General features: G+C 34.3%; 6 protein-coding genes, 5 non-coding genes and 1 pseudogene across 18 annotated transcripts; 4 read left to right on the forward strand and 8 right to left on the reverse strand.

Moving 5' to 3' along the window:
• Window positions 1-93: 93 nt before the first annotated feature.
• Window positions 94-5,058, forward strand: F53F4.4 (the record flags this gene model as incomplete). Of its 4 annotated transcripts, none has more annotated exons than NM_001269600.3 (11): window positions 94-186; window positions 759-874; window positions 1,300-1,549; window positions 2,308-2,433; window positions 2,495-2,945; window positions 3,371-3,638; window positions 3,687-3,977; window positions 4,181-4,309; window positions 4,356-4,475; window positions 4,525-4,674; window positions 4,864-5,058. In NM_001269600.3, 11 exons carry the CDS (start codon window positions 138-140, stop codon window positions 4,978-4,980), a joined length of 2,067 nt encoding a protein of 688 aa, NP_001256529.1. The 4 variants fall into 4 exon arrangements, with proteins under 4 accessions (NP_001256529.1, NP_001256528.1, NP_001256530.1 ...); NM_001269599.3 differs by having other exon boundaries at window positions 138-186; window positions 4,181-4,312; window positions 4,864-4,980; NM_001269602.3 differs by lacking the exon at window positions 94-186 and having other exon boundaries at window positions 803-874; window positions 4,864-4,980.
• On the reverse strand, window positions 5,042-7,693 carry rdy-2 (MARVEL domain-containing protein; the record flags this gene model as incomplete). 2 transcript variants are annotated; one of them, NM_001129479.2, is made up of 9 exons in its annotated part: window positions 5,042-5,436; window positions 5,605-5,680; window positions 5,780-5,847; window positions 5,891-5,977; window positions 6,401-6,502; window positions 6,551-6,656; window positions 6,701-6,783; window positions 6,833-6,922; window positions 7,439-7,693. In NM_001129479.2, 8 exons carry the CDS (start codon window positions 7,691-7,693, stop codon window positions 5,632-5,634), a joined length of 840 nt encoding a protein of 279 aa, NP_001122951.1. In that variant the 3' UTR covers window positions 5,042-5,436; window positions 5,605-5,631. The 2 variants fall into 2 exon arrangements, with proteins under 2 accessions (NP_001122951.1, NP_001122950.1); NM_001129478.2 differs by lacking the exon at window positions 5,605-5,680.
• On the forward strand, window positions 7,231-7,455 carry F53F4.21. Its single transcript, NR_069897.1, has one exon. It is a non-coding gene; the product is annotated as an Unclassified non-coding RNA F53F4.21 (non-coding RNA).
• A 1,790-nt stretch (window positions 7,694-9,483) lies between the features above and the next one.
• Window positions 9,484-9,504, reverse strand: 21ur-15270. Its single transcript, NR_069898.1, has one exon.
• A 482-nt stretch (window positions 9,505-9,986) lies between these two features.
• fmo-4 (Flavin-containing monooxygenase) lies at window positions 9,987-13,412 on the reverse strand. 2 transcript variants are annotated; one of them, NM_001269603.2, is made up of 7 exons: window positions 13,265-13,412; window positions 13,029-13,217; window positions 12,862-12,982; window positions 12,664-12,806; window positions 12,126-12,533; window positions 11,083-11,583; window positions 9,987-10,494 (listed from the first exon to the last, which is right to left on the reverse strand). In NM_001269603.2, the coding sequence occupies exons 1-7, from the start codon at window positions 13,403-13,405 to the stop codon at window positions 10,291-10,293; spliced, it is 1,707 nt and encodes a 568-aa protein (NP_001256532.1). In that variant the 5' UTR covers window positions 13,406-13,412; the 3' UTR covers window positions 9,987-10,290. The 2 variants fall into 2 exon arrangements, 1 of the variants encoding a protein (NP_001256532.1); NR_069899.1 differs by having other exon boundaries at window positions 10,291-10,494; window positions 13,261-13,405.
• A 3,174-nt stretch (window positions 13,413-16,586) lies between these two features.
• On the forward strand, window positions 16,587-16,801 carry F53F4.22. Its single transcript, NR_069900.1, has one exon. It is a non-coding gene; the product is annotated as an Unclassified non-coding RNA F53F4.22 (non-coding RNA).
• On the reverse strand, window positions 16,610-16,825 carry F53F4.24. The gene has a single exon (NR_069901.1). It is a non-coding gene; the product is annotated as an Unclassified non-coding RNA F53F4.24 (non-coding RNA).
• A 1,222-nt stretch (window positions 16,826-18,047) lies between these two features.
• spig-9 (Minor capsid protein) lies at window positions 18,048-18,596 on the reverse strand. Its single transcript, NM_073970.8, has 3 exons — window positions 18,506-18,596; window positions 18,275-18,459; window positions 18,048-18,217 (listed from the first exon to the last, which is right to left on the reverse strand). The coding sequence occupies exons 1-3, from the start codon at window positions 18,573-18,575 to the stop codon at window positions 18,128-18,130; spliced, it is 345 nt and encodes a 114-aa protein (NP_506371.1). The 5' UTR covers window positions 18,576-18,596; the 3' UTR covers window positions 18,048-18,127.
• Window positions 18,597-19,124: 528 nt separating this feature from the next.
• F53F4.7 (Nucleotide-diphospho-sugar transferase domain-containing protein) lies at window positions 19,125-20,681 on the reverse strand. The gene is made up of 4 exons (NM_073971.3): window positions 20,310-20,681; window positions 19,830-20,044; window positions 19,608-19,775; window positions 19,125-19,480 (listed from the first exon to the last, which is right to left on the reverse strand). Exons 1-4 carry the CDS (start codon window positions 20,676-20,678, stop codon window positions 19,150-19,152), a joined length of 1,083 nt encoding a protein of 360 aa, NP_506372.1. The 5' UTR covers window positions 20,679-20,681; the 3' UTR covers window positions 19,125-19,149.
• Window positions 20,682-20,946: 265 nt separating this feature from the next.
• Window positions 20,947-24,434, reverse strand: F53F4.8 (annotated as a pseudogene). The gene is made up of 7 exons: window positions 23,856-24,434; window positions 23,308-23,772; window positions 22,756-23,261; window positions 22,120-22,400; window positions 21,579-22,069; window positions 21,209-21,441; window positions 20,947-21,162 (listed from the first exon to the last, which is right to left on the reverse strand). Coding segments are annotated over exons 1-7 (2,771 nt in total).
• Window positions 22,801-22,821, forward strand: 21ur-12236. The gene has a single exon (NR_069902.1).
• srd-11 lies at window positions 24,428-26,563 on the reverse strand (the record flags this gene model as incomplete). Of its 2 annotated transcripts, NM_073973.2 has the most annotated exons (6): window positions 24,428-24,679; window positions 24,722-24,912; window positions 25,366-25,638; window positions 25,683-25,836; window positions 25,886-26,052; window positions 26,287-26,563. In NM_073973.2, the coding sequence occupies 6 exons, from the start codon at window positions 26,395-26,397 to the stop codon at window positions 24,562-24,564; spliced, it is 1,014 nt and encodes a 337-aa protein (NP_506374.1). The 2 variants fall into 2 exon arrangements, with proteins under 2 accessions (NP_506374.1, NP_001263883.1); NM_001276954.1 differs by lacking the exons at window positions 25,366-25,638; window positions 25,683-25,836; window positions 25,886-26,052; window positions 26,287-26,563 and adding an exon at window positions 25,190-25,192 and having other exon boundaries at window positions 24,562-24,679.
• Window positions 26,564-27,648: the final 1,085 nt, after the last annotated feature.

Below are 27,648 nucleotides of genomic sequence, written 5' to 3' on the forward strand. Positions count from 1 at the left end.
ATGAAGCTTAGAAGTTGTTGAGGGAACGAAGAAACTGGTATACAAAACGGGCGGTCCTCTTAGGGTCTCGAGAGGAAACAAGGATCACTTTCCGTTTTTGGGGGAAAGCGCACAATAAGCTAACAACAGAAATTATCATGCTGATTTTATTTTTTTTTATTTTTCTCAATGTGTTAGCCGCAGAAGGTAAGCTATCGTTTTTGAAATTTTGGAAGCTCAACCGGCGAGGGAATCTTTTTTGTAAATCTTTTTATTAAAAAATGCATTAAGAGTCAATTCGCACTGTAAAAATCACAATTGTTAAAACAAACAATTACGGGACCCGGTCTCGACACGACCCAAGCTTTTTAAATGAAAAACTACAGTAATCCGTGAAATACAGTACTCCTAGCTTTTCGCAAATTTCGTCGATTTTTTAAGGTTTTTTTTTCGGAAAACTGTCATTTATGTCATTTATGAAAAAAACTAATTAACGCATCTAAAAAAAAAGAAAATCATACAGAAAAATGGCGAAAATTGTTAACAGGTGTGGAGTGGGAACTACTGTACCTTTAAAGGCGCATACACATTTTCACAAGCTCTACTTGCGAGATTTTGGTCGCCGCGAGACCGGATACTATATTTTTGCTTATATGAATCCCAACATTTCTACCAAATTTAACGAAATTGTTCGCTGAATGTGAAAATAGTTTTTGATTAAATATGAAATTCTAAAGTGAACAAATTAGGGCGAATTTCAGCAAAATTATCATTTTCAGACCTTATCCCAACTTCACAATGCCCTGACAATCCAACATTCTGTATGTTGGATCTTCTTAAAACTTGGGAAGAACTGAGATTACCCGAGACAAATGCCACAAACATCTTGTTACCAGTATGTTTTGTTAATCTCTTTTCTCGACTTTATCACTCTTATCATTCTTATCAATTCTTGCGAATATCCAGAAAATACTGGTTTCCAAACAAGCTTTCGAGTGTTGCAAGGAAATAGTTTAACATAGGGATTCCATGGTAGGCAGGCGAGGTTTCAGGGCCCGACGCCTGCCTGAAACCTTCCTGCCTGAATTCTGCCGTTAATTCACAAAAGTTCTAACTTTCTAATTTCACTCATTTTGATTTAATTGCTATACAGAAAAAGTTCGCATGTTTTAGCTGAATGCACGAGAGGTCATTGACGTAAGGCAGGCAGGCGTTTTGGCGCCTACATGGAAGTCCTAGTTGGACATATATGTTGTTTTCACAATAATGTACAATTCCGAGTTAATTCAAATTTGAAAGTAAAAATAAAATCGATTCCAGGTTTTATACTATTCCAAAAGTTCATTAATCACACTGTGTGAGAGCTATTCAAATGTTGAAGAGAAATGTGGTCTCGGAAGATGCCACGTGGATAATCCAGTCGCCAATTTTGTCACCCGTCATTTCTCGTTTGTATGTCAAAAGGATGCAGCTACAAAGTACTTTGAAAATCAACAATGCATATCACTGACCCTTGTTGTATCCAAATGTACTACATCTATCAAAGAAGAACCCAAAATGGGAGGCGAACGTGAGACACTTTTTTTTTGGAAATTTGTTTTGATGGATAGGTGGTTTTTGAAAATACTACAGGAAGTAATGATAGTGTAATAGTAATAATTCAAAAAAACAAAAAAATACTATTTATTAATTTGGGCTTGATGATCACGATCACTGAATTTTCAAACTATCGTATAGTTTTTTCTTTTAAAACTTCACGTAATAGAATATGGAAAAGCATTATCTGAAAATAACTTTACTTTTAATTAAAACAATTAGAAAATCCATAAAAATTGTCTGAAAGTTGAAAATTGCCTCGAAAAAATCCGACGAATTATCGGAATTTTTCAGCAACTTTTTCAGAAACAACTTTCAGTCAATTTTTGACCACTTTCAAAATTGTTAAAGATATTTCCAGATAAAGCAAATATTTTCGCAGGACACCATAAAGCGTGTGTGACCGATTTCTCAGGAATCGGCCCACATTTTTTCGAGTCTGGCTCGAAATTTTCACAAGTGTACCTCGCACTTGTTTGAATTCCATCATTCTCATTTCACAAACATTTTCCGGGAATACAGCTGAAAAATATTGTTAACTTTGCTCCAGTCACGAGACCAAAAAATGCGTTATTTTTTTCTCGTAATATCTGCATATATATTCGACTGTTTTCAATTGAAAATTCACATTAAAAACCGTTACAAAAATATGTTAAATCCTTGTCGAACTGAGGAAAATTTCAACCAAAAATTTTCGATTACCCTCACATTTTATGGAGAAAAATTTTTCAGTTTTCTGTCCAAACGTTGATAAATTTGTGACATGCATCGAGGAACCTCTACGAACATCCTGTGGAAATGAAGCTTATGCATTGGTAATGAAGGCTATTGAGAGATATGGATGCCCTTCAAAAATTGGTAAGTTTCAGACATTTGCTGAAAGGTTTTCTAGTATTCCAAAGAAATGACTTTTTTGCAGAAGTAGCAAGAGTCAACGAGTTTCTTAGTGTTGGAGTTGACGCGTCAACTTTGTTGATTTCTGAAAATTTGGAAAACACGACTGCAAAAGTGACTACAGATGGGTCAAAACCAGAAGTTAATATGCTTGTCAAAACTTCACTTAATGTTGATGACAAAAATACAACATTAGGGGTGTCAAAAGAAGAAGAAGTTATTGCAACAACTGAATCAACTAAGGAAAAGAAATTAAAATCTGGAGAAGTGACGTCACATGTGCTTGAATCCACTACTACAGTTGAATTTTTGGAAAATAAAATCAGTGAAAAAAGTAATGAAATAGTGGAGGGTTCTGGAGAAAATTTGACTCCAGAGACCACAACTGTTACTCTGGAGACAGTTCAAACAAGAAGACCAAAGAGGAAACAATTCAATGCAGAAAACATGACAGACTGCTACACAAGTATAATTGGGTTAGTTTGAAAGATACAGGGAGCCTGTTGAGCCATACTGTGCTGTTCGTCTTTGAGAGATTGTACAGTGCATCGAATTCTAAAGGATCACTTTAATTTTGCAATTGGACACTTTTTAGATATCTTATTGAGAAACTGTTCATGCCATTCGATTTGAAGATTCAAAAAATCTTGGAAAAATGTATTTATTTTATTTTAATTCGAATTAGTAATCGTGTAAAAAAACCAACACAAAAAAGAATAGTCATAGAAATCAAATACAAATAAGAAATATACACATAACACATAATCAGTGGGTGCATATTAATAATAATAATAATGCTTTGTATACCTGAAATGAAATAATTTTTGACTGACAGGCAAAAAAAACTATAGCATTTCCGCAATCTTCACATCCTTCAGAGTAATAATAATAACATTTCCAGAGACTTTGGTCGCTTCCTTCATTCATCTCCATACTCTTCATTCGTTCGATTCCCGTTGTTTGGCATCAAACCAATGGAGCTGGAAGTGCTGTGTGCAAAGTTTGCAGTCGCAACAGAATGTGTGAATAGCTTCTGTGTTGGGAACTGTCGACTACCAGCCATCAAAAGTTTTGTTGATTCTCAGCTGAAGGAAGCATGCGCAATGAAGGATCTGCCAGATTTTGCATTGGAATTTACTTGTATGCAGAGTGTCTTCAAGGATAATACTGTGAGATGATTCACATTTTCTTCGAATCTTATTTGCTATTGTTTTCAGGAATGTATCAGTTTCCTAAACTCAACAAATCCAAATCGATGTGATGGTCATCCACAATTCAGAAATTGTATTATCGAACGACTATTAGGAGATTGTTCCGATGAAACAGTTAGACTGATGGATAGATTAGAAAATGGTTTCGGATGCAAGTTACTTGTAGAACAAGAGATTGATGAGGGCTCAGATGGGAGCGGGGAAAGTCTAGAAGGATCTGGAAGTGGTGATGTTCCAGAAGGTTCGAGGGACAAGAAGAAATGGGAAAACACACCTGGGAATTTGACCGATGAAACTGTAAGAGAAATTTAGTTTTTTTAATGGAATTTTAAAATCGAAGTGACTCTCGTCATATTCCCTAAACTTTGAATATCGGAAAAATAATCAATCATAAAGCAATCACCAATTTTAATAGCTCAATACGACATTCCAATAACCTCTGTTTTATTTTAAAAAAAAGAAAGTCCTTGTCCGTTATTAAAAAAAAACGATAATTGCAGTTACTCACCGAAGACCTTGAAGTTAAACCGAAAATTTGTGAAGGGATTGTCAAGACTACAGCTCTCTCGTGCCTTGCCCCGCTTCTTCGATTATGGACTGGAATTAAAGAAAACCGAAAAGACACTGAAGTGGTTAACATTTTAATCAATTCATCTCTATGAAATATATATTCAGGTTGTTTTCCCAATCTTCGAATTCTCAAAAATTGAACTCTTGGAACTATGTGATGCATTTGCAAATTATAGAAGTTGTATTAAGTACACAGTCACGACAGTTTGTAGAAGTGAACCTGTTGTGAGTTTTTGAGTTTCTTGGATTAATACATATTATTTCCACAAATCAGATAAATTTTGCCGAGGAACATTTTGGACAAGTTTGTACATCTCAGCAAATTGAAGCGTCAATGAGAACTCATGAGTGTATCAATGCAATCGATTCAAGGAGTATGGGAATATGTCAGAAGTTTAGCAGAGGAGAGACCTTGCCAGGAAAAGTGAGTGAACAACTATAGAATCGGGGAACTTTTTTAATAGGGTGATGTCACCTGATTTTTTTACATACCATTTTTTTAAAAATAAATTCTTTTTTTTTCGAAGAAGAAAAATTGGAATTCCAAACTTAAAAATGTTTTCAGCTTAGTACATAGCATCAAATTAAATCTGAACTTCATAAAAAATTTCAGCGAAAGTGTCCAAAAGTTCGTCGCTACACATCATGCCTTCGAAAGCTGGTTTCTTCGTCTTGTGGGCATTTGATGTTGGCACAATTTGATATGATTGTTAATCGTTTCGGATGTTAATTATTGATTAAAATTTAAAAATTATTTATTAATAACTTTTTTTGAAATTACGGCTAATAAAAATAATTTGTGAACACGTTTATTTGAAGTCAGTGCATGCCAACAATTGAAAGATTTTACGGTGAAATCAAAGGAAAAAGAAAAGAAAAAAAAGAGAAGGTGAGCAATTTATACAATCACGATAGTATTCAACAAGGATAAAGAATTAGAAATTGATGACGAAACCACGTGCACTCACCGTTTGATCTACAGGTATTGCGGTAATCTGAATTCATGCTCTGGATAATTATGACGTCACATTTGGAGCGTGACACGCAATTTCTGTAGATCAGACGAAGAGGAGACAGTGTGACTGAGTACCTACTTGTTCATCGATTTCCTGGGAATTTGGAATTCATTCAAAATGAAGATCGGATGGTACGATTGCCTCGAAATACGACTGGAGGTGCGGGCTCACTGAAAATTTTTTTTTTTAATCGTTTCTAAGAATTTTTCTTTGAAAAAAGTTTTTAAAAAATATTCAAAAAAAATTGCAAAGCTCTCAAAATATCCACCACCAAAAAGGAAACAGAAAACATTCTTTTTTTACAATTACAAAACTAATAAAAATTCAAACAACAATACCAGATTTTAGTGGCCTGTGCGAGTTGTCTAATAGTGAGTGGTAGTGGTGGTAACTGCATATGAATCCGACACTTCTCTGAAATGCCACGTTTTTTCTTTAATCGAACAATCAACTTTTAACAGCATTAGCAAAGCAAGCAAAACTGAAATATGTTAGAGAGAAATTGAATCTTACTTTTCACGAGATATGAAGATTAGAGACATGTCCACTACGTAGAGAAGTGCTCCAAGGAAGTAGAACGCCTGAAATAATTCAATTATTGAGATCCAAATTTTGGCAGAATACCGCCGCAACTGCCCATCCTTTGACAACAAATTGAATTTGACATCCAGGAATTCCAGCACAACCTGAGAAAACTCCATTTCCAACTGCCTGAAATTAACGAAAAATGTGAGAAACTATCAGTAGATTTTTGAATTGTGTAAATTTTTTATGGAACATTTTTTTAAAACCGTTTTAGACAAATTCAATAAATTTTTAAACTAGAATAGGCAAATTCTGCTTAAAATTTCTAAAATTAGGCAATTTTCAGACAATTTCCTTGTTTCCGAGTTTAAAAAAAAGTTACTTGAAATCTAGAACTATTTTTGTATCGAACTATTCTTTGGAATTTAAAAATTTTTTGATGAAAATAAAACTCCGCTTTTAGTATTTCATGTACGCGCGCGTATTATACCCTCGCCATTTTAGAAATTATTAAAACTTTCATTAACTTATACGTTTAAATTAACCGTGATACCCATTTTCCTGGGGTATAATACACAAGTACCCAGTTTTCTTAATAAAAAATCTTGCCTGAATGAAAAATTCCATATGATCATATCCAGTTGCATACCATGTCTCTACTCCTCCAGTTACAATGAATGCAACCATCGAGAGACCGGAAATCAGAATTTGCTGAATTTCAAAAAAACATAGATTTAGAAAAAAAAATTCTCCTCCTACCGGATAAGTGAGGATGCTTCCAGTGGCCAATGTGACACAGCTAACTCCAACTGTTATAAGTCCAAATGCAAGAGTTATACAGATTAGAGCAACTTGACCGTATACGCTGAAAGCTTATACTGAAATTGTTTTTTTGAGTTGTGTACTCACTTTTGACCCCTTCCTTGAAAATGGAGGGCATTACTCCATCGGTCAGCATTCATTGGGAAAATACTATTTTGTCCGGGACAAATCTGGAAAATTTGAAATATAATAATTTTAAGAATAATTTTATTAGAAAACCTCTCTACTAATAGACTGCCCATTGAGATATCTTGAAAAGCATGCTCCAGGCGCTGTGAGAACAAGAATCATGGAGACTATGGCAAGGATCTGGAATGGGATATGTTTTTGAATAGTCACTGAAACATTGTGTATCTCTTGTCAGCTAATTACCATTTCAACGAAAAAAAATTTATGAAATAATTCTGATTTTTACATATTTTCGAGGGTTTCTTATATATTTTTACTAAATACATACGACTGAATAGGGATTTTTTCAGAAAATTCACAATTTATAAGAATTTTGAATAAAGTCCAGAGTAGAAATGTAGCACATTTCATTTTGAAAATTGAATTTTTAGTACTGTTTTCTAACAAAAATTTTCATTCAGTGTTCTCAAATTCATGTTTTAAAAAAAATACATTCCGGAACCCATTTTCTTTCGGAATCATAAACGGTTTTTACTTTTTTCATTTTATCTGGTTTATGGTTCACATTTTTGTAGATTCCCTACAGATTTTTTAATGAAAATCATTTTTGGCATGAACAAAAAAATTTAATTTTTTTTGTGAAATGATCCACACAGTTTTAAATGAAAACGGAATAGTTTGTCCCAAAAAACTCACTAAAATAAAGATTCGAATACAAAAAACGATTCCATTAAATGCTCTTTGCGAGAACATTTTTCTCCTTCTTGTCGTATTTCTTTGATAAATCTGTTGTTGAGATTGATTAATCGTAGGTGGATGATGAGATGAAGAAGCAGAAGAATACTGATTTACAGGAAAATGATGTAATGGTGTTGGTGACTGTGGTGGTGAATTGACGACAATGTGCCGCCTTTGTTCAACGTACACGACTCGATTCGCTTGATCTGACATTGTATGACTGTCTGTGTTATTGTGGAAACACCAGAGGATATAACCGTCGAGATTTGGAAGAAGTAGAAGAAGGAAAGCGATTAAAAACCGGATGACACGGATGGCTCGATTGGGAGTGAAAGTCAGTCGGTTACGCAATTGGCAATGAGCAGGTGACAAATATAGAAATAGAAGGAGAACAGGTTGGATGTCAAGTGGAAACTGAACAGTACATAAATAGAAAATGATGGATGAAAATGGAATTTGTTGGTTACTCTTTTATGCAGTTTCAAGTGGTTTCAACTACAAATGTTGTAGCATTTAGAGGTGGCTTGAGTATGGCTATGAATTGATTTTGTGTTTGGTTGGAAGTTTATATTCAACTATTCTAAAGGAATCTATATTTTCTATTGCATGTAATCAGTCTTTGAGTTTGAATATTTTTCAAGAATTGAAATTCACCCTTTTTTGTGCTATTCCATCTATTCCACAAAACTCTTCCAAAGTTGAATGTCGTAAATAATTTTGTAAGAGTGCAAGTCTTATGGGGACGAAATTCTGACAAGACATGATAGACAGGCACCTACCTGAAGAATGCCTATAACCTACTTTTCTAAGAAAAAAATGGAGCAAAAACTAACACTCCGTAGCGTCCGTCGTTTTGTGGGCTCCGGGACTGACTATAATTTTTTGGAACACATTAGAATCCGTGGAGGCACGAAAAATGTAGGCCTTAGCCGACTGGAATTCGGCAAAATTTTTCGAAATTCTCAATTTCCATTTAACAAAATTATCAGTCGGCTGTCGGCAGACGCTTTCAGCCGACAACCCTGAAATTGAGGCTGACGGCAGGTTGTGCCTAGATGAATACCTAACTCACATCTAACAAATTCGACACATAGAAAATTGTTTTTTGAACTGCGAAACTCTATTAAAACACTAATGTAACAGTCAAGGTTAATCATAAACTCTGAAAAAAAACCTATAAATGGTCACAAAAAAGCATATCTAGCTGTATAATGTGCAACGGGGACGACTTTCGCTTTTTCCAGTTGACACTAAGAGGATCTATTGCACAAAAACTGGCCGTTGTCCGATGTCTGTGCCTCTCTATTTCTCTTTCAATTTTCCCTGATCTCACCACCTCTTTATATATTATTACCAAATTTAATACAACAAGTTTCGAGAGATTCCCCCTCTCTCACATGCGTACACAACAATCATCATCATCACCAACTTTTGTATGACGCGTTTATACACAAAAGGTGAGTATTATACTTGTGAACGGAGTGATGATGGTTGAGTATTCAACACATATTGTTGTTAAGTGGATTATGAGGAAGTTTGACGAAATAAGATGACAGTTTAGGCAAATACTCAATGAGGTATTGTATAAAGGATCACAAGTTATTATTTCAATGTGCAAACCAAAAAGTTACTGTGGAATGAGTCAGCCGAGGATAATCAAACACATTTTTAGGTTAGAAAGATTCCCACACCTAGAAAGAAATATTCAAGGCAAGAAATTAAGGTTATCTTTGAAGATATTCTGAATTCGAAAACCGTGAACAATACAGACCGCTTTTAAATATATATTCAATAAAGGGAAAACTCAACCTGGAAACTGAAAATAATGAAGTTCATTGAAAACTGTAAAACCATTTTCAGACAATTTAGAATGTTTTGGACACTTCTTGAGAGTAAACTATACTGCTCAATATTAGAGTTCTTGAATATTCTGAAAAATAAAAATTTTTAAACCAGCACTTGTACTCGAAAATTTAATTTCAATTTTTTGTTTCTACACAAAACTATGAAGGTTCGTTCTGATAGTGAAGTTTCACATCATTTGTAGACTTGTGGCAAATTTAAAATCGAAAAATAATTCCACCGGAAAAAAATGTAAATTAGTTCCAAAATTCTGGAATTACCAAAAAGTAGCAAAACATTTTTGGTAATCACTCTTATAGTTTTAAAATTTAATTTAAAAACTGAAAAATGTCCCAATCAGAAAATCATAACTTCAGTTCAAAAACAACTGAGTAAACCTAGATACAAGTGATCAAAAACATTTCAAAACTGGGTTTCTGTCGAGTAGATAAAACTATGAGTAATGTACAAAATCATGGCTCATAAAACTAAATTGAAAAGAAGAAAACCGGTTTGAGATGCAATTTTCTGAAAATAAAATGTCATGAGAAAGAAATTGAATTCTGCAAATGTTTAAGAAAAATTATTGTATAATTATGAGACTAAAAAGTCCAAATCTCATAAATCAACTTTTGAAACATATTTGGAACATTGAAACTTTAAACATCAGTTAAAAATTTTATTTTTTATAATCTTCAATTGCCCGCGTAAAAACCAGTTTCTGCCAATTTATTTTTGAATGACAATGAGAACATCAAACACTTTTGAAAACTGTTTTTTTACATATGAATGCAAAACTCATCTTTCAAAATAAACGTTTATCAAATCTAAATCGGCATCTACAAGAATTCAAAAAGTAATCACACACTCAATCACACATAAACAAATTAACAATATAAAAGCTCATTCCTGAAACACAAAAAACCAGGTTTTAAGTTTAATTGAAAGTGAAAACAATTAAATTGAATCTAGAAGATTGTGGTCATGTCATATTGTAGGTCAAACCACATTAGTGTTGCACCGTAAAGAGTAAAGAAAAGGAAGAATGAGAAGAAATAAACAGCTGGAGGAAGTGTTGATGTTGTGGAGCAGTATAGAAGAAGACCGGAGCAGAATAGAATTGAAATGTTTGTGGCAATCACTTTTTGAGTCGCATATCGGAAGTATTCGTCCTGAAATGAAATATTTCTTTTGGGGTTTGCAACAGAAAAATTCTGAAAATTGTAATTTCAGGGGTTTAAATTTGAAAAAATTTGAATTCAAACTCCTTCACACTTAAAAGTTCAAAACGATTTTTGAGCTCACTTTTGGACATTAAAAAACACATTTCCATAAAAAATTAGCGGCTTATTGAAAAAACTGAAATTTTGGTTTAGAAACATTTCTCTCTTCTTATTCTCAGAATATTTCGTAAACCTCAAAACAACATAAGACACTTCTCAAATTTTTTTTTCCAACAAAAAATTCTGTCATTTTTATATCGAGTTGGGCAAAAAATATTCAGATTTTTTTAAGATAAAAACAAAAGACTCAAAAACAAACTGCTCCAATAGATGCTCTTTCCAAAATTTAAAAATTATCAAAAGTCTATAGAACGCCAGTTTTGGAGCAGTTCTGCGGACCTAAAATAAGTGAACAAAAAAGTTTTTGTGGCAACCTAACAATCTTTTCAAATGAAATATGGTATAGGATAAGCTCGAACACGTTTCTTGTCAACATAATTCTACGTTTTAAATTTTTGAGCTTAATTTGAGACTAACCGTAGACCCTCTCTTCTTATGCTTCCTAATCCTGCATTGTCTGTTTTTCAGTGGCTTCTTGACTCTTTCAGAAACTGTCCAAATAGCTTGCTCTGCACCTTCCCATGCATGTGGTCCAACCAATCTATAGGCATATGGTACATTTGCCCCCATGAAAAGTTTCATCCAGAATCTAGGATAAAAGAACAGATAATGCTTCATTGGCGGTAAACATCCAATAATCTCCGCAATTTCGTCCATATAACTCATATAATCCACTTGAATCGTGTGCTTGATACTATCAAAATATCGTTTCTTCATTGCTGCCTTCTTTTTCTGAATATCATCGATTTGTTCTTGACTTGATGGAAGTTGGCATCTTCCTGCAAATACTCTGGCAGCCCATCTACTTTGGATTTCAGAAATTGGAGCAATTGATCCAATTGGTTGAATGAGCCCGATGACTGCAACACTGTCACTGTTTGGTGGAAATACATATTTGTACAGAGGAACTTGTTGGTTCTGAAAAATGAAAAAGTTAAAATAGTTTGTTTGATAATTTGATCCTAAACAAATACAGAAAAAATTAGCTTTTCTCAATATAACTTGTGGGAATTCAGCCCTATATTATTTTAAATTACCCCATGTTCTAGAAAGTGAAGAAAACGAAAAAAAATATCGGGTAAGCTCGAGCAAATTTGTGTCAAAATATTTTTTTTCCATTTTCAAAAAGTAAATTTCTAGAAAAATAAGATTAAGTCAAGCTTTTTCATTCAAATTTTGGTCATTGAAATAGTAAGAAAACAACCCAGCCAAAGAATAGGAATCATTCGCTTTCGTGAGTCCCGTTTATTTGTTGAGCTTAACCAAAATTTGGAGTTTTTTTGTGTCTTAATTTAAAGTCCTTAACACCCTTTTAGTGAAAAACAACTTTGTGAAAATTTAATTGGGTGTTTGATTAGAATGGTTTTTTTTCTCAAAACAAAGATCCGTTTGACATTGATCAAACTATATAGATGAAGTAATTTATCATTTTATATGTTGTTTACTCATCTCGCCCTTACCTTGATTTCTACAATATCCGAATCAACAAATGGAAAACCAAATGTGTATCCAGTGCATGTCAAAAATATGTCACACTTGAATTCTCTGCCTCCCTTCACAATAACACTGTTCTCAGTGAATGTATCAATATCTTCTGTGATTGTGATATATCCAGCACACAAAAGATTTGCGAGTGCATCATTTACAGTAGGATGTTGTTGGAAAAATCTGTGATCTGGACGCAGACCATAGACATCGTGATCCATTCTTTGTTGGAGACGATACTCCATGAAGTCATTGGCAACTGCATGAGGGATTGTTTTCAGAAGTGTGTCATAATATCTGGAGAAGAGCTGAACATCATATGGCATGCCCCCTTGACTGACACGGTTGAAAATCCATGTTCCTCTTCGGGTAGAAATTGTGACCTGAAATTGATTCAACGTTCTACCGTCTGATGGCAATTGTTTTCGGTTAATATCCTATAGAATTTTAAATTTGCACAATTTGTTAGGATTCGTGTCATAATTTTTTTTAATTGTGAACTAATCTACTCACTGATTTCGCAATTTTGGCAATATCAACTGCAATATCAAGAGCAGAATTTCCGATGCCGAGAAGAAAAACGTCTTTTCCTTCATATCCTGAAGTGTTTGTGTAGTCATAAGCATGTACGACTTTGCCTTTAAAATTATCCAAATCTGAAATTACACCAATGTTTTTCAAAATCTTCTGGTTTTTCAGAGAATCACGTACTTTTCAATTCTGGATAAGATGGTTCTGCATGATGACCTGTGCACAAAATCAACTTTTCAAACTCTTCAATTTCTCCATTTTGCAAGCTGACAATATACTTGTTCTGTTCATTTCTTGAAATCTGAAATTTAAATTATTTATGAATTTTCAAAATCTCTGTCCCTGACTCTTTTCACTGGGGTATTGAACCGGATTTTGTCCATGAGTCCGAAATGCTCTGCGTAACTTTTGATGTATTCGATGACTTTCGTGTGATGCATGAAATTAGCGAATTCTGCTGGAGGAGGGAAATCCGAGTAGGCCATCATTTCCTTTGAGGTATTTACTACTGTGCTCTCCATTACGGTTCCTCCGATCTGAAAACTCTTGATAATGTCTATCGTGGTCAATATGAAGGACCTACGTCTTTCTGTCCAGGTCTGTAATTCCATAGTCCTCCAATATCAGCAGTTTTCTCAAAACACACAACATCAAGCCCTTCTTCAATACAGGCCTTGATGGCTGGCAGGCCAGAAGCCCCGGCGCCAACCACACAGACACGCATTTGAAAACTGTAAAATGGGAAATGATTTGAAAAAGTGCAAAAGTCAAGTCAGAAACGTATTGTTCAAATAATGTTTTATGAAAGAAAATCAAAAAAGATTCGAAAAGTGAATTGAAAAGGGGGCAGGGATTTAATTGAAGAAGTAAAGAAACCTTCTCAAAGTGAGGGAGGATAGGAATAAAAAGGAAATAATGAAGAAAAAAGAAGTCGGAAGAATACAAAGAAAATATATTGGTGTGGGTGGGAAGAACTCGCTTGACCACCTGCTGATTGTGAAAGAACTATTACGTGATTGTGGTGTTGAAGCATGCGAAAATCGCGGAAGGAACGAGAAGGAGGAGGAGGAGGAAAAGGCGATGAAAGAATACAATAGAGAAGAAAAAAAGATGAAATACAAGAACAAGTTTTAGCTTCTCGCCTCCTCTTCCTGCCAGTGATAACCGTTAACAGGATGGCAGGATTTCACCGTTCGGGAAACTGATAAATGCAACATTTTAGACACACTTCACGTGTAGAATGGGTGCGGTTTGAGTTGATTTATCGGTAGTTTTGTAATATATAGGAAATCATTGTTCAATGAAATATATGATATTAAGCTAGGAGGTGATAATATAATAATATTTATTTGATATGGGGAAGTGCAAACTCTATATTTTGTCAGCGTTATTGTCTTTGGCAAGGAAACAAAACAAATCCATCTCGAGACTTCAAAACGAGAAATGCTTCATTTGAAAACTGATGCTTCAAATGGATTATCACTAAAATGTAAAATTAACCTGTATGAACCTGTATCCCTGTATGAACCTGAATGAATATTTTTAGTTCACTTTTCTCTAATTTTAAGGCACGCCTAATATCCTAAAAATTGTTTACAATGATTTTAAGGCTTCTAGGAAAGCATGCTGAATGTTTTTATCAGAAAGTTTTCTTACTAACTCGGTCTAAAATTTTCAAAAATTATTAAACAAAAGATACAATGTTTATAATTTTGGCTGAACCCTAAAAACCTCAAAATTATTAAAAAATCAACAGAAATACGTCTTTTGGGGCAGTTTAAAAAGACTTGACTTCGCGAATGGACACAAAAAAGTTAACTTTAGCAAGTGAAAAACATGAATTTAATTGAACTTACTTCCTGAATCCTAAAACTGACTTAACATAGATCATTGTACATATTACTTACAATTAGTGTAGTTAATTATTGTAAACATTTTTATATCTTCCTAGTCTTTATCGTGTCTCAAAATTTAAAGAAAAACTGGTTTTTGTGTGGATTACCTGTTTTTCTTACAATGTTTGACAAATTATCGGTATCTTTCAATTATTTTTTGTTCTAATCACATGCAAATTTGTAGTCTATGCAATATTCTTTGTAAGAACAAATATTCTAAAAATCTAAAAAGTAAATTTTTAGACATCTAAATTCCTTTAGCTGATAGTATTTTAAAACAACTCTCAAAAAAAAATTAAAACCTTTTTCTTGAAGAAATACGGTAAGTGCTTTCAACATACACTATTCAATTTTCGCTACACAGGAGCTTAAAATGTTATTGCATAAAGACTTTTGTGTCTAACAAACGAGTTTTATCTTCAACGCAACATTATTCCCTATTCATCTTATTATGACTCAATGGAAAACTTTGTTTTACATTTATACTATAAAACTACGTCATTGTCTAGAAACCGGGATCCTAAAACCTTCTAATCCGATTATTTCTTTTTTTTTTATTTCAAAAGAGGTGACGGATGTTACAACCTAACCAGTTCTTCGTCTTCTGATCCGTGAATGCATCCACCTGTGGAGATCAAGTTTATATTGTTGAAAAGGAAGTGAATGACGGATTAAAGAGCGGTTTAGAATATATATTTAGGCGGAGAAGTAACAGTTTTGTAGGTTATTTTTTCAGTAGGGAATATAAAAATGGACAATCGGTCACGAGATGACCATAATATCACGATGATTCTCGGCAAATTGCGTGGTCTTTCAAATAGTTTAGTCAACAACTAAGATAGAAAACTTCTGTACTGCTGCAATTAATTGATAATGAAAGTGAATTGGTATGATATCATCTGGGGGAGTGGTGTCAGGGAACATTCTGAGATTCAAAAAACAGCTGGTACAAGCTGACTGACAAACAGATGTGACGGTACTTCAGAGAACGCAGAAAATTGATCAAAAAACAATAGCCAACAGGTTTATTCGTACTGAACGGTTAGGTGTGAAGTATGTCAGATTAGAGTAGAGCTATGGAGGAAAAGTGTCTGAGACAGTCTAGAATAGATCAAGTGCCACTATGGATAGCTTTTTGGGAACATACTCAAAGAAAAGGTTTACTGAAAGATTGCCCGAGAGAACCTAAGACAGATGTAGTGACACTACTGTGTAACTTTTAGAAACAAACTAAAAATAATTGGCCTGGTGAAGGGGCTTTGCTCTGAAAAGTATAAGTTTTTGGAGATGACTTTAAGCCTTTGGTACACAGGGAAAACTTTGAGAAAAACTATTTACACGACTTTACAGATACTACAAGCAACTAGACTGAGGAAAGTATCCCAGTCTAGAATGTCACGTACATGTCAGGAATGTCACGAATTGTGAGGAATTGTGTGAATGATGTTATTGCATTGGGAAGAAGATACAAAAAATGAAGGAAAAGGTGTTTTTGATGGAGAGATTGATAAGAAAATAAGGATTTGAAATGAAAAAGTTTCCTAATAGAAATGTTGGGCAAGTTGATCAGTAAAATGTTCCAATAGATAATGCATTATTTAAAAATTCAGAGAAAATAGAAAAATAAACAAGAAGAATGGCAAAAACAGCTATTTAAAAAACCGAGAAATTTCAAAAAAATGAGCTATGAATCGAAAATTCTTTAAAAAATCAACATTAGGACTACAAATGCTATATAAAGTTTTTTTTGTTAACTGCATCAATAAAAATACAACAATCTCAATTTCGATGATCAGTGGGGATGCTTTTTATAGACGTCTTTTTGCAGAAAAAGTGTGTCAGATATGGTAAAAGTGCAATAATTGCAGAAGTTCAAGATCGCCTAGATTTCATTGAACCAGCAAAACCTTTTTCTTTGCAAAGAAATATCAAAAGTGGAGAATAGAAACGAGAGTCGTGTTCAAACCAACCATGGTTCAAAAGAATATCATTCGAGGAGGCGGTCGAGATTCAAAAAGTGCATACTAACAAAGAATTTCGAAATCAACAGAAGGACTACGTGCAGCAGCTGAGAAGGCATCCGATGGATTGAAGCGGCAAAAACGAGAGAAATATAATTGCTAGAAGAGAGACGCAGAGTGCGGAGACATTGTGACCTGGATCGTATCCAGCAAGAGAATGAGGAAGCCTACAATGAGGAATTAGAGACGGAGACTAGAGATGGCTAACGCTAAAAAGTTGAATGCGTCCGCGCGGGAATATCTCCAGCAGTCGTCGCCTCTTGTTCCCAGAGGACGGTTAGTGCGTGAATTGTGGGAATGGAGTGATGGTCGAAATAAATCGGGATTATAAACCAAGAAATTCAATGAAGTCTGAAAGCTTTTTTGTTGATTTTCAGAGACTACCCACGCAACGAAGGGGAGGAGCGAGAGCATTGTGAAATCAAAGTTTACCAGCTCAAAGAATTTGATGGAAAATTATTTGTTGGTTTTTGATGCTAAAATTTAATGGGGTTTTAATAGTTTTACAACTTTTGAACAAACATTGAATTCAGATAAATTTAACTGCAAACATCTTTACAGATAAAGTTCAATAAATTCTTACGATTGAAGATGAAAAATGTTTTGAATTTTTCTAGATTTCTTATGATGTTTCGTTTCAAAAAAATAAAAAGAGCTGAATTATTTTTGAATTATTTTCAATATTTTTGCGTTTTACGGCATTTCTGGTTGGTTTTTCTTAATTTTTCAAAGAATAAATAAAGGAAAGCGTATCAGTGTTGCTGGAAAACGCTTAAAATGTTAAAAACTACATCTCTTTGTGCGGAAATTTGAAAATAATGCAGCTCTTTTTTTTGGAAATTGAAAAGATCATTAAAAATCTAGAAAAATTCGACGAATTTTTTACAGTTATATTTGGTATATTGGGACCAAGGGTGTCAATGTCCCGTAAAAATTACAAAAACGGGACAACGGATGTCCCGTTCCCGCGAAAACACCCAAAAAACGGGACAACGGGACAAACGGGACACGGGACTTGACACCCTTGATTGGGACTGTTTTCTCTCATTTATAGCAAAAAAACCACAGAATTTGACCGACAAACTTAAGATTAGCAGGTATAAAACACACTGTCGATATATTCAAAAACTAAAAACTTGAAAAATTCTTTCCTTTTCTGTAGTCTTAATGAAAAAGTTTCATGTTAAAAACTTAAATCCAGAACACTGAAATCTTTCTTGCAAAGCAGGGAAAGTGAAAGTCCATTATTTCACTTGCTCGTTCAAAACTAAAGCTTTGTTATCTCATCTTTGATTTTCAGATTTTTGAAGCTTTGAGGATTGATTCTGGAAGATTTAGCTTTCAAAGATCAATCATATTTTGTGGTCTGGCTTCTGGCTGCCAACTGAACAGGACAACATTAGTTTCAGCCTTGGAAAATTTGGAAGTTCAAAATTTAGTTCACACAACTGAAGAATAACACTTTACTCAAAAATAAAAATTACGAACAATCATAGATTGTAATACAGACGATACTTGAGTTTTAGAAAATTATTCGGAATCAGATTCAACTTGAATGGAAATCTCGTCTGGTTGACCGAATTCAGCTGCCTTGCTTTCAACGAAGGCCTTGTAGGCTTGCTGAAATTAATGGGTACTTATACTCCTGGGAGACAAACATTTGAACTAAATACTAACCTGATCATTAGCTGGTGCTTGTTTGATAGCTGCATCAGTCTCAGAAATGATTTCTTGGAAAATAGTTTTTCCTGATTTCTCAGAAATTTCTCCATCGTTGTTGTGGCTGGCTGTGATGTCTACAAGCTTGTTAGCGGTTTCCTGGGAAATTCCAGCATCGAGCAACTCTTGCAGATAATTGTTTTCTAAAGAACTATCAATTAAAATCGAAAATTAAATTAGTAACTTTACCATTCTCGTTGAGGGCAATAACGGAAACAGCGAGAATTGCTACAAAAAGAGATGTCCAGATAGAGTTCATGTTGAAATGATTTAAATCGTCAAATGAGGAATCTACCTGTTATTTTATACTAACGGATTAACTGGTACATGGAAACTGCCGGATTATCGTATGAAAAATGATCATTGTTCGATCGATATGGTTATGTAGGCGGATTTACAGAGAGATGAACTTTGGTGTTAATTGGGAGAGACTAACCAGGGGAACAAAAGTAATAGGTTTTGATTTGTTGGACATTCCTAGAGGGCATTTGATTTATAAAAAATTTAGTGAAATGTTCGAATAATAGAAGACATATGAGAACTTTTGTATATTTCAGACATCAATCCTTCATTGAATAACAGTATCTTCAAGTAATTTTTTAAGATAACCTTTTGGGAATAAATACACAAAAAAAACTGCACATTGAATGTGTAAGTACCAATAATGTTTTTTCTTGCGATTTTTCTCAATTGACTTTTTTCTGTTTTTTTTTAAATTAATGAATTATATTTTATTAAATTTAGCAAGCACGGTTTGCGATAGTATGTTACTTTTGGCATTTCTGGCGATCACAAAAGTTGCCATAAAAACGTTCAAAAAACTTTATTAAAAATCAGAAAAACTGTAAATAAAGCGACGTGAGTCCTCCATAAATGCTGGAATAATGTCCGAAAACTGGAATTTGATTGAGAAATTCTCCGAGTTTCAAATAAAATTGTTCGCGATTCTTTGATTGCGTCATAATCCGTGGCACAGTTCCATCAACCATATGTTGAACTCCTTTTGAAACTTTATCTGCTTTACATCTGTCATTTTTATCCAAAAACCAGAAATTATATTTTTCAAGCACTTTCTCCTTATTTCCACCAGTTTCTCCGTCCATTTGAATCATGATCGGTGGGTTTTTCTGGTCTCCGTAAATCCATTCCCATCCCGTTACCAGACTGAAAATAACAGTTTTGATGAGCTTAGAAGATCGATTTAAAATTTAAGATGCCTTGGATAAATTTTAAGTTAAATTGAATTTAAAAATATGAAACCTTGAATCATCAACTTTTTTGGTAGCCATACCTGTATGGAACATAATCACATGAATAATCTCCACGGAGACAAAACATTTTAACAAGATCTGGGTCAGTAATATACACACTTTTCTGCCAAAATAACCATGATTCTACTAAAGACTGACTGGAAGATTTTGAGGGAATATAGAAGTTTGCACCGTTCATTGTTCTTTTTCTGAAATTATCCAATCAATCGTTTCAATCATATTTAACAACTGTATTTTATTACCGAATATCAGCGGTTCCTTCGAATCCTTGTTGATCAAGAAGAATATCACTATTCTCATATTTACTCACATCGACCAAGTTAAGAAAATTATCACGCCAAACTGTATCAGCCTGAAGCATCCAAAACGGTTTTCCAAGTTTTTGAAGTGCATGAATCATATTGGTTCTCATTAGGAAAAAGCTCATGTATGTTATGTCATATGGGCGGAATGTTTTCTGAAAATAATCACGTGATGAAAATTAATGTTTTTTGTTTGAAAAAATATTTCAGATGGAAGCTAAGGATTTTAAGTTTTAAGTATCAACATTATACAATACTTTTTTAAAAACCTACAAAAAAAGGAAATTAGTTGCGCTAGAGAACCCTAGACAATTTCAGAATAAAAATTTCAGAATATTTAATTGTATTATTTTCAAAATGTTCTCTTGTTTTAATCAAACTCCACAAACAAACAACTCCGCCTTTAAATTCAAAACTCACTTGAAGTACTGGTGCCAACCAGATGACAATATTCAATCTTGGATACACTTTTCGAAGACTTTCTTCCGAAAACTTATCCATAACTAAGAATAGCATTTTCTGGTGAACACCCACAAAACTTTTTGTATTGCACAACCAATTCAAAGTCATTTTTACAGCGTGTCGATTCAAAAGCATAACTCCGTATCCATCAGGAAGTTTCCTTACAGCTGTCTTCAACTCTTCATACTTCACAATATGACTCCAATGAAATTCAGCTTCATTTTTGCGAAGAACTTTTAGATTTTTATAATTTTGATAGATATTATTAAATATTAAAGACAATGGAATAGCTGAAAAAAGAATGAATGCAATAAAGAATGGGCGCATCTTTTTTATGTTGATTGAATCTGGGAGGCTTAGGAACGGTTTTTATGTTGTCCTACTTTTAATTATCTATTTGTAACATCGAGAGTAGGTGGTCAGGTTTTGAACACCTCTTGAGGTTACAGAGAAGGGCGCAAACTTAATGTTTCCGTGGATCTACTGTTTTTTTTTTGTTTTATTGCAATGCTAACACGGCAACGAACTATCTTTACTTTATTGATTTTTAAAAAAGTTTTTTATTGGTTTAACAAAAAATTTAACAATCAAAAAATCACATGTTTGACCATTCCAGAGTAATCACATCAGAAGAAGTCAAATCTATAAAATTCTTTGTTGAAATGTTTAGAATCTTGGTGATTCCAGAGTATGTTGAAGTCTGCACATTGACATTAATAGATTGCCCATTCAAACGGAACGATCGGAAGTTCGGAGGTGTTGTGTAGTTAAAGATTTCCAAAATATCCAATGTAGGTAAAACAGTTGTTCCCTGTAAATTTGCATGTATAGAAAAAGTCAATTTTTAATTCACAAACCTTTCTAGTTCTTGTAATGGCCAACGAAGCACCGTTAATCGTAGAGTTGAACTTAAAATCGAACTGATGATAGTCATGGGTATCAAATGAGTCCACAATCCTCTGACCATCATCCCAGTACAGAACTCCCGCAGCTCTACCAAGTTGGCAAGGTGCAATCAGGAGCTCGAAGGGGTTCAATCGGCTCATTGTTGTTGTTGTAGTCGGAGTTTGGCGTGGAATGACATAGCCTCCTGAACAAAGTTTCAAACTAGATTAAATACAATCATGTTTTCATTGAAAGGAGAAATAGAGATTTAATTTCATGTAATCTTAAATGAGTAACCGTAATCAAAAAACCTTCTACAGTAATCCGACACCAAAATCTTACCTCTAACAAAAACTGGAATTCTAGAAGTGGTTGGAGATGGAACAGTTATGAATCCTGGGTCGATTCTACTTCCATACATATAATTGAAAAGTGAGTACCATACATCATTTGGTAAATAAAGGCTTGTGGAAACTGCTCCTTGATAAACTACAGGAGCCACAAGAATACCGGAGCCCCACATAAACTGATAGCCCAAATCAAGTGTCGCAGAATCCGTTGGAAACTCAAAAAAGACTGGTCGAACAACTGTTAGACCATCTTTTGATGCTTGGAAATGAAGACTGAATAGATGTGGAAGGTATTGGTAACGGAAGAGATTTGCGATCTTTGTGGCGGCCGCTACTGATGGCCAGACTGCAGGATCTTGTGCAGGTTCTCCAAGAGTATTGTGGTTACGGAAGAAACTATGAAAAGCTCCCATTTGCTGCCATCTGAGGCATAGTTCTTCGTTTGAAGTTCCCAAAAAACCACAAACATCTGAACCAACGTATCTGAAAATAAGTAGGTTTCAATTTAAATTTCTTCTACACGTATCACTTACGGAATTCCAAATAAATTAAATTCTTGAGCTCCAATTACAGATGTTCTTAAATCTTCCCATCTTGCTGTATTATCTCCCAACCAATGACCCGCATATCTTCCAGCTGACGGGAATGTGGATCTTGACACTACTGCTCCACGTTTTCCAGTCACATCGAGAAGTGCCTGTTGAGTTTGAATTGCTTCAGTCAGTCCGAACAAGTTCTTGACATCATAGAATCGATAGGTTCCGTTGTTTTGAACTCCACCCATGCAAATTGTTTTAGAGGAGAGATATGCGTTCTGAAGCACATTTATTTTTTTTTGCCTTCCAAATGAAACCTATGCCATTTGAAATAGAAAGAGAAATTTGAAAAACATATGCCTGAAATTCAGCAAATTATCAGTTCTTTCTGAAACAAGAAACAAAACAGGAGCTTGCTTACAATTTTTTAACTTCAAAAGCCAGTTTTCTGATTGAAAAATCAACTATTTCTCACATAATTCCTAGTAGATTTGTTGCAAGTTTTTAGTTATGTATTCGAGATTAATAACACCACTTTCAAATGATGAGCGTTCCACTTGGAAGACCGAAAGTGAACTCAAGCAGTTTTCTTGTAAGATATTTTTACTTATAAAATAAATTAAAATCACATACATTTTCATTTCCTCCATAATAATAAACTGCATGCGTCTGATATGGTGGAAGATCCCATTGATTTGATCCATTTGTCTGACAGTACAATGGAGCATCGTTCGGATGATCGGCATCGTCAAAATACCACGGATGGGCTTCATTGGTCCCAAAGTTCGCTGGTTCGTTCATATCAATCCAAATTCCATCATAAGATATCTTACTATGATACAACTCCAATTCGTTTCTCCACCACATTTGAGTATTTCCAGTTGAATCCAGGAAATCTGGGAAGGTCCGTCAGGCCAGACGACTCCAAGCATTATTTTTGAGTTTTTTACCATCGGATACAAATTTTGAATGTTTTGTTGAACTTGAGAATAATTTTCCCATTCAATAAATTTTGCGTTCATTTGCATTGCACGTTGAAATGGAAGATAATCAACTTCAACTGCTGGATCGAAAATTGGAATTAATTTCATATTCCATCCATGCATCACTTTAACGTAATCCTCAAAACCACTCCACTTCTAAAGACTATGAAATGTTAAGATTATAATTTTTATTTAAACTTACATCATTTGTACTAAAATCTTTATATCTATTCATATAATCAATATCTGCTACCGCAATATCCAATGGAATTCCAGCATCTCTGACTGCTCCGATCCTTTGTTGCATCTCAGCTAAACCACTGTATCCATATCTTGATAACTGATATCCCAATGCCCAATATGCTGGTAAAAATGGTTTTCCGATAAACTCAAGATATTGTTGAGTAACTAATGCCGGAGTTGGTCCCGGAAAGAAGTATATGTCAAGGTTGCCGCCAATAGTACGGTAGATCAAGGATGGTCCTGGAGCTGTGGTGACTTCTTGTGAATTCGAATTGAAAATAAATACTCCATGAGCATTTCCATCTGGCTCCAGGCACATGTAGAATGGGTGAACTCCATAGAGATTCATTGTGTCGAGGTTTAAAGAATTTGGAGGTTGATCACGTGCCAGCATACCCCATGTCAGGTAGCGAGAAAAGTTGTGCTGGAAGAAAAAATTAAATCATACTTTGGCAGTAGGCATGTAGGCACGTAGGCACAAAGTAGGTTTTCCATAATTACACTAACCTTTAGTGATTGATGTGTATTTTCTCCCCATCCATACATATTCTCACTTGGAAGATACGTCGCCAATTGCAAAAACTGATCCGAAAATACCAATCCACCAATTGAAGTATCAAAGATTTTCCGGTTTGTACTATTTCGAATTACAGAAAAACAGAAGAGATCATCTGATGATTCAGTAATAAATGAAAGAGTCTCTGAAGAGGGAAGTGTTGCTCTGGAAAAATCAATGGGCGGTTCATATCTTCCATCTATTCCAATTTTCACATTTAAAACACTTCCAACCATATTTGTTTTCAGTTGAATGTTTTGAAAATCGTCGCCCCATGGATTTTTGGGACCATTGTTCTTTTGAAGATTATATGTAGAACCGTTTTGAGAATCAATGTTATATCCGACACCATCTTTGAAAAAGCATGATGGTGATCCATCGATATTATCAATTGGATTCCAGATACACCCACGTGCTTCACAGAGAACTTGACTTGCAGATGGTTCAGGATAACAATTGATTCGTGGTCCGGCAATAGAGAATTGAAACAAGAATGGGAGAAATATGAATACTAAACTCTTAGTTTTCATTTTAAAATAAAATGACAGAAAAGTGACTGCAAAGTGGAGAATATTATTGGGATTATATAAGTTGATAAGGGGTGGTTAGTAGGTACAAAAAACGTGCTGATAAAATAAAAGATCGATTAGTTCAATTTCAATGTTTAGATTTGATTTCATTTGAAGGAGCGACACTTGATGTTGCATTGGTTCTAGTCGCATTCAACACTGTAAGCCACTCATCTGGAATTGGATTTCCAATCATTTTGTACCACCTGAAAATAGGAATTATTTTTTAATAATTGTTTCAAGCTCACCATGATAGAACTCGTTTCTGGTAAATTTGAATAAATATCAGGCAAGAGAGTGGAGAAAGAACAGGCATAAAAAGGAATCCTGTGAGCGTGAGATATTCAAATACGGGGTGATTGAAAAAGAATTGCCCAATGACGTAAGATACAATGCTCATTCCGTAAAAGCCAGGGATCATGGCTTGCCATGTGAGAGCCTGAAAGGTTTTGGCGTTTGAAGTAATTCGTAAGCATTTCGTCACGTTTTTAATGCAGAAATCAATTGTTTGAAAAATTTCAATCGTCTCGGAGGCAACTTGATAAGTGCAACAAAAATAAGTTGCCACCGAAATCCTACATGATATCTGGTAATTTTTTGAACTAAAAGTAAGGTTTTTTAATAATTAGCTCACTGACGAAGGCGGACTACGGGCGATCCTAGGAACCTAGAACATAGGTTCAAACTTTTTTGCCAAGTTTATTACTTCTACTCACCATACTTCTACTCAAATTTTGTCCAAATCTAACCAGCTGCTAAGCAAAGTTCTTTTAGTCTAACTTGGATGCGAATGTTGTCATGTTTTATGATACATTGCTCATTCCACCCCAACCATAAAAGAAAGCATCATGCATCAACCGTAATCGTTTTGTTATTACCCGAACGCCCATACCTTCAATAGCTGCTTATGCATTTCTTTAGTTTTTGATGACATATCCTTTGAATTAGAAGTAAGGTTCTCAATAATCTTTTTTCTTAATATCCAAATAGTTATGTAGACTGGTGTTATTGGGCACGTCATATGTAGAATTGTGAACATTGCAGAAAACTCAATAATATTAATTGTTCCGCAAATAGTTTCGTTTTGAAGTTGATATTCCGGAAATCGTTCGACGACAATTCGCTTCATTTCATCTGCGTCATCGTCTGCCCACAGAAATGTTATCTTAAAAGTATCAGCTTGAAATCTAAATTGTTTCACATTATTACCATTTGGATAATTGACGGAATTGATATAAACATAAGAATTACTATCAAAGCTTTTCTCGTTGGTGCCGGATGAAACAGGATATAATATCGATATGAGAACCCCATTAGCAATGACCATAGACCATGAGCTACTAATGAAATGTTTATGCTGTATCTGAAATTAAGAAAATGAAGCGTGTCGGGGAATATGTATTATGGTGTACATAAAATAGCAGACATGGGGTCCAAAATAAGTGCACAGTCCACGTGACAAATAAGCCATTGTAAATCCAGCCGGAATATGCCGCATTTGAATGAAAAGATCTGTGAAACAGGCGAGGAAATCGGTCAATGCAAAGTTTATGAGAATTGTGGTGTAAGCGGCGATTGTCTGGAAATGGAAACTGATGTTTGAAGGTTGAAATTGCTTGTCTATGTGATGAGGAATTTCTGCAGAACATTTCCAGCTATCCCACACCTAGTTATAATGGCAGAGTTCTGTAGAAAGCTGAGCCTATATTACGAGATTTGCACAGTTTTTACCAAACTGGGAACTAAAGCTCTCAAATTTTGATTTTAATCTATATTTTATGATTAGTTCAAAGATTTTTCACGAAAAACTAACCTTCGGAGTCCGAAAAAGTGCCAAAAAGAGCACAATTGAATTGAGAATGCAGCCAGAAACTCCGGCAAACGTATGGAAAGAAAGGAAGAATAATGTGATAGAGTCCAGCATTTTTCAAGTTTTTCTGAAAGTGAAAAAAAAAATGGTAAAAGCTCTCTCTTAAATATAAATTTTTCAATAGAAAGAAAATCTTTATTTTAAGGCTTCACTGGAACGATGACTGTGAAGATTATGGTTACAGAATGATTATATTGTTCTAAGGAATGCTAAGAATTTTGCAAAATAAATAATTTTTTGGGAACTAGATTTTCCGTAATCCGTAAAAAAGTAAACAATTATCATATCTATTCACTCGACTTTTCGAAAAAGGAAGGAAAACACATCATGTGCACGTAAGATATCTCTATTTATGCTTCCTCGTGATGGCTCTCAGAGCTGTTAATTGCTTCATTCAGTAGAAAGCGTCTGGCGTACCTGAGAATATATGTACTGTTTGAATTACTCATAGTCTGGGATATATCTGTGTCGTTTCGTATTATATCAATAGTCTAGAACATTAAGTTAACTTGATGTTCTAGACAATTGTCAAAAAAAATTTACAGATCATCAAAATAGCGACGCCTTAATCATATTAAATCTATTACATAGATGTCTGAAGATGATAATTTTTGCCATATCTTACGCGCTTGGGTCTCGCCACGCTGACTACTGACTACTGTAACTCGTGCTGATTTATGACTGATCATGTTTTTATTTAAAAATTTTAGAAGCAATGTTTCATTTGAAACGAAAATTATAATGCATTATTACAGTAACTCGTTGTCAGCGTGGCGAGACCGTGCGCATAAGTATTTAAGATGTGGCGAAAATTCTTATCTTTAGATGTCTAGAATGCGTATTGCGCAAAATATTTCGCGCTACAGTAGTAATTTAAATATTTTCTGTAGTTTTCGCTACGAGATATATTGCGCGTCAGATATGTTGCACAACACGCATTCTCAGAAAGTAGTGATCTCGTAATAATACATTTGGTTAAGGCGATGTCCACGAATTACAAAATTTTATGAGAAAAATATAGGCAAGTTTTAAGAATTCATTCTTGTTCTCTTTCAGAGGTAAATAACGATTGGCTTTTACGCTGAGAAATTGGAAGTGAAACGGTAGAAGTTAAATCCAACCTACAACCTAATGCATCGTTATTCAAAAATTATGTTGTTATTTGGAAAACCTGATAAATCTGAACTATTTATATTTTTAAAGTTAATTTTCAATTAACTTTATTACATACAAAAATGCATTGCGAATCCAGTTCGCCCATATTTTTCAATCTGTCGAGATCACTGAGATATCACCAAAAAATCG

Source organism: Caenorhabditis elegans, chromosome V (assembly GCF_000002985.6).
Source record: "Caenorhabditis elegans chromosome V".
In the NCBI taxonomy this organism is placed as follows: Eukaryota; Metazoa; Nematoda; class Chromadorea; order Rhabditida; family Rhabditidae; genus Caenorhabditis; species Caenorhabditis elegans.

Excerpts from the sequence above, each read along its gene's own strand:
- F53F4.7 (NM_073971.3), bottom strand. The coding sequence starts at position 20,678 with ATGCGCCCATTCTTTATTGCATTCATTCTTTTTTCAGCTATTCCATTG. Across the intron at positions 19,776-19,829 it reads GAAGGAACCGCTGATATTCG|AAAAAGAACAATGAACGGTG; the intron begins GTAATAAAATAC and ends GGATAATTTCAG. Across the intron at positions 19,481-19,607 it reads TGTGATTATGTTCCATACAG|TCTGGTAACGGGATGGGAAT; the intron begins GTATGGCTACCA and ends TGTTATTTTCAG.
- spig-9 (NM_073970.8), bottom strand. The coding sequence starts at position 18,575 with ATGAACTCTATCTGGACATCTCTTTTTGTAGCAATTCTCGCTGTTTCC. Across the intron at positions 18,460-18,505 it reads TATTGCCCTCAACGAGAATG|AAAACAATTATCTGCAAGAG; the intron begins GTAAAGTTACTA and ends ATAGTTCTTTAG. Across the intron at positions 18,218-18,274 it reads AAGCACCAGCTAATGATCAG|CAAGCCTACAAGGCCTTCGT; the intron begins GTTAGTATTTAG and ends CATTAATTTCAG.
- fmo-4 (NM_001269603.2), bottom strand. The coding sequence starts at position 13,405 with ATGCGTGTCTGTGTGGTTGGCGCCGGGGCTTCTGGCCTGCCAGCCATC. Across the intron at positions 11,584-12,125 it reads CGGATATTGTAGAAATCAAG|AACCAACAAGTTCCTCTGTA; the intron begins GTAAGGGCGAGA and ends TTCATTTTTCAG. Across the intron at positions 10,495-11,082 it reads ATAAGAAGAGAGGGTCTACG|GACGAATACTTCCGATATGC; the intron begins GTTAGTCTCAAA and ends ATTTCATTTCAG.